This window comes from Onychostruthus taczanowskii, unplaced genomic scaffold, assembly GCF_017590055.1.
Source record: "Onychostruthus taczanowskii isolate IOZ18803 unplaced genomic scaffold, ASM1759005v1 scaffold149, whole genome shotgun sequence".
In the NCBI taxonomy this organism is placed as follows: Eukaryota; Metazoa; Chordata; class Aves; order Passeriformes; family Passeridae; genus Onychostruthus; species Onychostruthus taczanowskii.
Window position 1 is genome coordinate 364,135 of NW_024498674.1, and position 9,333 is coordinate 373,467.

The 9,333-nt window shown below is 41.0% G+C and overlaps 1 protein-coding gene across 2 annotated transcripts in view; it reads left to right on the forward strand.

Moving 5' to 3' along the window:
• The window catches only part of SEMA4D (semaphorin 4D), a 101,489-nt gene extending 92,188 nt beyond the window's left edge, over positions 1-9,301 (forward strand). For both annotated transcript variants that reach the window (XM_041398445.1, XM_041398447.1), the window contains 3 exons: positions 3,765-3,974; positions 6,626-6,723; positions 7,230-9,301. In XM_041398445.1, the coding sequence (XP_041254379.1) occupies positions 3,765-3,974; positions 6,626-6,723; positions 7,230-7,259 (338 nt within the window). In that variant the 3' untranslated portion in view covers positions 7,260-9,301. The remainder of the gene's footprint in view (positions 1-3,764; positions 3,975-6,625; positions 6,724-7,229) is intronic.
• Positions 9,302-9,333: the final 32 nt, after the last annotated feature.

Here is a 9,333-nt window from a genome sequence, read left to right on the forward strand (position 1 = left end):
CCTCTTCCTGGGCTAACTTTGATGTCTGATTTGAAAGGAAACCTTCCTGCATCCAAATTATAGTGCCTTTTAAAAACTTAATCCCTGCTCCAGATGAGAGCTTCCTGTATGATCTTGCTTTTCAGAAATCTGGGATGTTAGCTTCAGTAGAATTCAGCAAAGCTGCAGGCTTGATAACAAGCATTAAATCCACATGTCGTTCTTAATCTGATGCACGTGGTGAGCTTTGAAAGAGGTTTTGATTTGCATTGGGTTCTACAAGGGAGGTTTTTTGTAAACCTGAACTTCCCATCCCTGTGGATAGCCTCTGGTAGCAGTTCTTTGTCTAGATTATAGGAATTTGTGTAAAAGACTTTTTGTTACCGTGGTAGAATTTCTCTCTGGGATACCTGTTGGTTATCTTCACTGGATTTCAATTTGCTGTCAGTTAGCAGAAATGATTAGCTGGAGTGTAGGTTTTCTGATGGCTCCTGCTTTTGCACTAACTCCCCTTGGAAGTGTTTTCATGAATATAGGGAAGTCTTATTCAAATGCTACCCTTCAAGAACTGGGTTAGAAATGAGGCAGACCTTGTGCTGAACTACCACCAGTGGTAGCACTACTCAGGTTTTACAATGCAGCTTCACTGGGCTGCGTTTGAAATGTCTTCACAGCTCTCTGCACAAGGAGCCAGCTTGGCCAGTGCTCACTCTTGCTGCCCCTGCCTTATGTCATCGAGCTCTACTTAATCCATCATCTGCTTCTTTCAAATTAGTGTTTCCAAACTGTCTTGAAAACCTCTGTCTATTAGGATGTGATGCATATATGGCAAATGCTTAATTTGTTCCAGCTTAGCAGGGCGCATCCCATGCTGCTCTGAATCTGTAGCTGTATACTTTAGTTCTTTAAGTCTGGTTATATTTACTTAATTCCTTTAACCTTAGGTCAAATCTACACCAATAACGCAGTGACTGCAGTCAGATTTTGGGTAGAAGATTACAAGCAGTTGCAGTGGTTTGAGTTTCTATGCTAACAATGGTGGTTGAATTTTTTGTCTCATGGAAAATATTGGGAAAAAGTCAGCTGGGTATTAAACATGTTGGTTTTGTAACCCAGCCTGATTTGACATGTGTCAGAGGACCCATTGTGCTGGCAGAAACTACCTGGGCCATTACTACCTGGGCATTATCATTTCATTCAAACTACTGAAAACAGAGAAAATGAAATCTGTGTGGGAAAGAAGCACACATTTCCACAGACACTGGAAATATTTGAAGGCCTTATGCAAAGAAGAGGGTAGTTCAGATAATGCCACAGTTTCTTGTATTTTTATTTGATAACTGTTAATTCCTCTTCTAAAATCATCAAGGTGGTGAAGTTGATTTTATTTAATTATGTGTAACTAGTGTAGTTTATTGAAGCAATGATTTTAAAGTTAACTGTTTGAAATATATTTTGTGGCTGCTTAGACATAGTTACTTATGTACCTATGCTGGTGTGCTGTTTAATTCTCTGATTATGTTTTAATAAAATTACTTTCTTAAAATCTTTCAAGCATTCCTAACATGGATGGCAAAGTAAGTAGATCAGGTCAGAAACTTGTATTTTAAAGGTTGCACTAGACAAGTAAATTGTTTGTATTATAATGACGGTAAAAAAAAAAAAAAAAGAGTATATGTTTTTATTATTTTCCCTTATCTTCAAAAATTATTTCCCTAACCATTACATTGGAGTCTGAATTTCTCACCAAAGAGTTGTAGAAAATTTGCATTTAACAAATGTGATTCAAAATTTTTGCAGATGAAACAGTGTATTTTTTTTGTATTGATCCATCCTGAAAGTGAAATCAAAGGAGAAGGTAATTGATTGAGAATTGGAAACAAGCTGCACTGAAACAGGATCAGGAAAACCCTGAGTACTGCTTGCATCTAAATTTTGCTGTCAGCCAGTGTTAAGTGGGGATGCGTGTGTATCTCTGGGGATTTCCAGTGCTTCTGACTGCACAGAAAACAACAGAAGGGTAAAATTGCCTAGCTGCACTTCATAAGGGGCCAATCTGAACCAACACAGCTTGCAAAATTTCATGTGTAAGGAAATTGCTGCATTTTAATCTCTTGGTGAAATGTGCATATAAGCTGAAATTTTGGCAACTTTCCAGCACAATTGGGATCTTCAGTACTAGAAAATAGAGCAGGTTCTCTGGTGTGAATAGTGCATTTGAAGTAGGTTTAGGAAAGTGTCCTGCAGCACTAAACATGCTGCTTCCTTGCATGGCTCTAAAATGACACTTAGGGATTTTAATTTTTTTTGCTGTACTTGCACTTACCATTCTTCCCATTTGTCCAAATTCCAACTTCAGCTTTAGGTTGCTGAATAATTTGTCCCTGGTTCCAGACTTCCCATGAACTTCGTGGCATATAACCTATCTGCTGTTAACTGCAGAATGAGTACAATCATCCATAAAACACCTTTGAGGGGGGAAAAAGAAAAATGGCATGTGCCAGACCAGCTGTTTTCAGTCCAGTGAATGCTTCCCCTTTCCACTTTGTTAGAGCTGCTGTCAGCCCTTCAGACCGTGCCACTTCCCTCAGAGAAACTCTACAATGCTTTAACTAGATCATGTCCTCTATCATTCACACTTACTGCTAATTTATGTGCCCATATTTGTGGGAGATCTGGAAATAAAACTTAGGAGTTAAGAATTTGCAATGATCTCCTTTTTACACAATGTAAAAATGTCTACTATGTACAAATATGTAATATGTACACAGACGTAAAAACTAGTTATTTTTTCTGCATGATTATCTAAAACTAATGACAGAATTGTATTTTTCTAGGTAAAAAAATGCCACATCAACTTGTAATATGAAGTGCTCGCAGTAAAAGCCGTAGTAGGCTCTGTCAAGACATATTTGCAGCCATAGTTAATTTTCTTTTTACCCCAAATTTCTCTTCACATCTCTTGCTAAGGCTAGTCTGGATCATAGGCCCAGAGGGAGAAATAGTCATGTTTTAAACATCAGAATTACCAAGCTCTTAGCTTGGCCCAGATGTCTGTATTTTAAATGGGAAGGTTCTGATGCTGCCAAGTGCACTTCAGCCAACCTTGCTAGCTGGTTTTCTGGGAGCAGCTGTTCTGTCCTCCAGGCTACTGTCAATCTCTGATTTATTCAAATGTTGCCCTTGCAGGTTAAGACAAATAATAGTAACAAAGCTAAAAAATTACCTTGCTCTTTGTTGTTGATCCAAGGTTCTTTCAAGTTCTGTCTTGCTTAAGTGCCTGCTGTGACTACTGGTTCTGTGCTTTTTCCAATTCTTCCTCTTTCTTTACTAATTCCAGTATCTTTGATGCACTGAGTTCTTGAACTTTTCCCCTCCTGGCCTTTTTTTCCGATCCTGTGAGGCATGTCTCAGGTGGTTTCAGCTTTGTACCAGGAGCTAGGTTGGGCAGCAGTAGGCAGTGTGTCCTGCTGCTACAGGGATTCGCACAGGCAGATGGTGCTGGTGTTCATCATTGGCTCTTAGCGTGTGTGCCAAGTTCCCCCTTGTGAGAATCCACACAGAATCCCTCAATACAAACCCACAACTGTGCCTTCAACCTAAATTTCCCATGCTAGCTCCTCTTAATCCCAGGTTTTTGGTATACAGAATTTCAGCTGAAGAAACCTGAGAAACATTTCAATCAACCATTAATGTTTTTAGGCCTGATGTTGATGTGAGGGGTTTGTTTTCTTTTCAAAGACTCATCTTCTGTTTTCTTACAGAATAACCTGACATTTTTACAGGTCCAGACAACTCCTACTTTGTCTGGAGGAAGAACGGACAAAAGATGAAGGCATGCATCACGGAGCAGTCTCACGTGCTGCTTGATGGCAGAGTGCTTGTTCTCAGTTGGGTGAAAGATTCAGTATCAGAAAACACAGAATACAGATGTTCTTTCATCTCAAAAGTTGGGAACACAACGTCAGAAGTGCTGATCACAGTGGAAGGTAAAGGTAGGCTTTTTCAAGAGTATGCCATGTTTGGCCTGACCCTGACATGAGTAAAGCTCTGTAATATCCACACAGAAAACGTGCATACCTGAAGACAGTAATTTTCACCTACCCAATTAGTATGCACTTCATTTATGGAAAGGTTTTAGAGGCATAAAAACTCCTTCCTCTACCTCCTCTCTCAAAGGACTAATGTAAATTAGCAGTTAAGATCTAGAAATTGAACCGAAACTTGGTAAACTAATTCAAAAAACCTGAAAGTTAGATGAGTAATGGAGAGCTACAAATAAGTACTCTGGTGTAATTCTACAGGGTAATGTAGAAAAATTTAATTTATAAGGACTTAAGGAAGTCAGATGGTAAAGAGAAACCCCCACTATGCTGGATTTTCAAAACTGCATTATTTGTAAACCACTTATGGTTTGGATTGGGCAAGGTCAGTTCCCTCTGCTCCATCTGGACACTAACTAGGCAGAAGGGCAGTTAGGTAACTTCAGCAGCTGCAGGATTTTGGGGTGTCCAGACTGCCTGCTGCAGTTAGACCTTACCCAGGTGTTGAGAGGGTCTGAATAGTCTTTGAAAAGACAACAGGAGCAATGGTTATGATACAGCGTGGATTTTCTTGGCAAGATGAAGGAAAAATTAAGAAGCTGGTTAATACCAAATGTTAGTCTGTCAAGGAAGGCTCAGCGCTTCTTTTTTCAATGACAAAAGCCATGCAATCAGTCACTCCAGTTACTTTGAAATCTTCTGTCTCAGAAGCAGAATTAAGAGCATCTCAACCAAACCAGTGTAAATATAAAATAGACAGAGGGGCTCTCACTGTGCTCTAAAAACATATGACTGTTGCTACCGTACCAGAAGATAAATAGAAAATATGTCACCAGCAGTCTTACATTCTGAAAAAAAAGCTGGTAAACAGACCAAGATGCAGTCACATAGCCCTTTTTAAATTATCAATGTAAGGAACTATAAGGAACTCTTGAGTGAAATGACATGGCATCTACAGATGGCTGAAGGATCAGACCCAGCATGGGTTTAGGAGGGGCAGGTCCTCCCTGACTGACCTGGTGTCCTTTTATGACCAGGTGACTCACCTGATGGATGCAGGAAAGGCTGTGGGTATTGTGTGCCTGGATTTCAGCAAGGCCTTTGACACTATATTCCACAGCACACTCCTGGAAAAGCGGGCAGCCCAGGGCTTGGACAGGAGCACACTTTGCTGGGTTACTAACTGGCTGGATGGCTGGACACAGAGTAGTGGTGAGTGGTGCTGCATCCAGCTGGCAGCCAGCCACCAGTGGTGTCCCTCAGGGCTCTGTGCTGGGGCCAGTTCTGTTCAATATCTTCATTGATGACATGGATGAAGCTATTGAGTCTTTCATTAACAAATTTACGGATGATACCAAATTAGGGGGGAGTGTTGATCTGTTGGACAGGCTGGATTGACGGGCCAAATCCAGCAATATGAGGCTCAACAAGACCAAGTTCTGGGCCTTGGACCAAGTCCAAGTGTTGTGGCCACACTTTGGTTACAACTACCCCCTTGTGTGCTACAGGCTGGGATCAGTGGCTGGACAGTGGCCAGAACGGGACCTGGGAGTGCTGGTGACAGCAGGTGGACATGAGCCAGCTGTGCCCAGGTGGCCAAGAAGGCCAGTGGCATCCTGGCCTGGATCAGGAGTAGTGTGGCCAGCAGGCCCAGGGCAGTGAAGGTACCCCATACTCTGCACTGGTGAGGCCTCACCTTGGGTTCTGGGTCCAATTCTGGGAAGGGAAGATGAGGGAGAATGAAGTTGAGATGCTTGGAGCAAGTCCAGAGAAGGGCAACAAGGCTGGTGAAGGGTCTGGAGCACAAGTCCTGTAAGTAATGGCTGAGGGAGCTGGGCTTGTTCAGCCTGGAAGAAAAGGAGGCTCAGGGGAGACCTCATGACTCTCTTAGAGCCACCTGAGAGGAGCATGTAGCCACGTGGGAGGTCAGTCTCTTCTCCCATGACAAGAGGACACAGGCTTAAGCTGTGCCAGAGGAGGTGTAGGTTGGACATCAGGAAGAATTTCTTCACAGAAAGGATAATTAAACATTGGAGTACACTGCCCAAGGAAGTGGTGGAGTCACTGTCCCTGGAGGTGTTTAAGGGAAGACTGGATATGGCACTGGGTGCCATGGTCTGGTTGACAAGGTAGTGTTGGATCATGTGATAGATTTGATGATATCAGATGTCTTTCCCTGATTGATTCTGTAGTCCTGTGATTACTGAAAAATGGGGAATACTAACCGGACATATCCGTCATGTTAACTGGTCCCCTCTCCAACACGTCACTCTTCTCCCCAGGCTTATGATCTACCTGGAGCATTCCTGTGCTTGTTAGATGGGTTTGAACTATTAATCTGCACATCCTACCTTCTAGATCTCAAATCACAGATAATGGCACTAAACCTGTTTACTCTGGAGGCTATTAAGCTTGCTGCACAGTGTAAGAGACAGAAGTATTTCCACAAAACTTGCTGCCAGATAACATGAAAGAATGTAGAGCAAAACGAAGGATGGGGGTTCCTTCTAGCCCCCTTCCTGCAGGACAGGCAGTCCTGAATGTGATCAGGTACTGACTTCTGCCATTATATGGTTATGCAATCATCCCATTTCCATTCTCAGATAGCACTGGTCAGGATGCATGGACCAAAGAATTTGATACCTGGAAAAGTGCCATCAGTGAACATGACAAGATGATGCAAAACTGGAAGAAAAGATGGGTAAGACTTTTATAGACTGCCTCTTGGACTTCTGCAACTGCATGTATTTATGTAACAAAATGATCAGTGTTCCTGTATACACCATCGTTCCTGAGCCACTCAGCAGTGAAGTCTATGTAAGAGATTTATTGCAGTTGTGTCAGCTTACTGCTTCAGTTCGCTAACCAAGTGCTCATCAGTCAGTAGTTCTGTTCCTGCCCAAAACAGTAAGTCTCTGTATAGTGAATGGAGTAGATAAATTTCATCACATCTGTAGACCAACTGGATTGCAGAGACTGCTGGGCTTCATAAATGGTACTGTCTATAAAAGCTGACCTTTTTTCTTTTTTTTAAAAAAAGTCCATTTTCATTGCTTAATATTTTTCTCCAACAGCTAGATGATCACTTTTGAAAACTTTAGATATTATGTGCTTGCTGCCTGGAGAACAGTTAGTATAGGCAACCTTAAGCCCCATTTTCATTTTTAGAGTGGTATTAACACATCATTGTAAAATTTTTTTCTTCAGGAGACCTGCAACAAGAGAAACAGCCTCTAATGGACAAAGGAGTTAACAGGCTAGAAGGAAAAATGTATGCACGTTAAGAGTACCTGTTACTCTTATTATTATAGCATTTGGAATGTCTTTTCAAGCGTTAGTGCTGACATTAAAACTGGTATTCAGGAGAATCACCTCAAGCATGAAGTGGAAGGGGATATTCTTACTGCACCAAAGCTAAGTTACATGGTACAATGCATCCCATGCTGCAACTATCTCTGGTTTTCTGATGTCAGCTATTTCAGCTTAATAACAAAAACAGTCTCAGCAAGATTTGTGCTGTTCAAAGAATGTAATATGATGTTTTCTGTTTTGAGTTCATTAAGTTAACCAGATAATTTTGGGCTTGAGGATCTTGGCATAAGATTTAGAAATTAGGACGTGCCATTTATTAAAGGCATTCAAACTTGTACACTTATTTTTCTTTTACTATGTTTACCCTTAGTTGCCAGTGTTTTGAAGAGTATTCCTTTATAGTGTCAGCAAGCTCATTTATTTCCTTTGGTAATTGCGCTGAGTTTTAGTTAATTTTCTTCACAGTGGCTGGTGTGGAGTTTGTTTTGGATTTGTGCTGAACACAGGGTTGATAATGGAGAGATGTTTTTGTTGTTGCTGAGCAGGGCTTGCACAGAGCCAAGGCCTTTTCTGCTTTTTGCACTGCCACAATGGCAAGGAAGTAGGGGATGCAGGGGAGGTTGGGAGGAGACACAGCCAGGACAGGTGACCCCAGCTGACCAAAGGGATATTCCAGACCACGTGGCATCACACTCAGTACATAAAGTCAGAGGGGCATGTATGGAGTGATGTCATTTGTGTTCCCAAGTAACCATTATGTGTGATGGGCCCTGCTCTCCTGGAAATGGATCGACACCTGCCTGCCCATGGGAAGAACTGAATGAATTGTTTTGCTTTGCCTGTCTGCACGGCTTTTGCTTTTCCTATTCAACTGTTTTTCCTGTTCAAGGGCTTCTACCCTTCTGATTTTCTCCCACTGTGAGAGGCTGGGTGGTGCTTGGTTGCTGGCTGGGCTTAAACCATGACAGTAATAAAGTTTCTATACCAATTAAAGAAGTTCTGACTAATGCTTAAAACACAGATAGATTACAAAGTATGCAAGAAGACTCTTTAGTTTTTGCAAATTCTTCTATATTTGAGATAATGTAGGTTTAAAATTCTGTGCTGCATGAACTCAAAGACCATTCCTTATGATGATCAAGTGTGATGATCAGACTGAAAATGTGAGGACCTACACTATCCACAGTAAAAGTGTTCTACTGCATTACTGCTCAGAGTTTTGTCCTTCTGCATCTAAGAAACAAAAGTCTGATGTATAAATTAAATTTTCTCTTTATCTGCTCAATGGATTTCAACAATCTGGAAGCAAGTAAGATTCTCCGAAATGATCAATCAGCCTAGGCGGAGAGCTGCTTTGAGAGTATCAGAAAGCTTCATACTCATCCCTAAGTTCTCTCCTAACTGGTAAGATTTAAATTAGAGTGTTTCTGACATTAAAGAAAGCAGTCTCATCATGCTAAGACTAGAATGATCTTTTCTTTTTTTTTTTTTCACTAATCAGACCACCTTGTCACACATGCAGGGTGAAAACTCATTTTTTTTCCTACTTTTCTTAACTATTTTCCCTGTATTTCACATAGGATGCTGATGCAGACTTCTAACACCACCAGAGATAATTTTTTTCTCATTTGTTCTCATAATTTTTTTGCTCTCAGGACAACTATAAATAGACTTTTCTTGAATTGTTTCTCCTTCATTTGTTCAACCAATTTGGAGCACACTTAGTTCTGTGCTCCAGAGTTTAGTTCTGTGGAGCTGAGTGGGAATATAAAGTAAGACAGGGGTCAGGGTTTTGGATGGTGTAGGTAAGCTTTGCTTTGTTTCTGCAGGAAATTGCTGCAAGTAATAAAAATTTGCCAAATTTTCTATTTAGTTCAATCTTATGGGGAGGAAAAAAAAAAAAGAAAAAGAAAAAAATCTGTGTACTAGCATTAGAAACCATGGCTGTGACACCTTTATAGTAATTTTTTTTATACTCTCTAAGAACTAGAAATAAGTC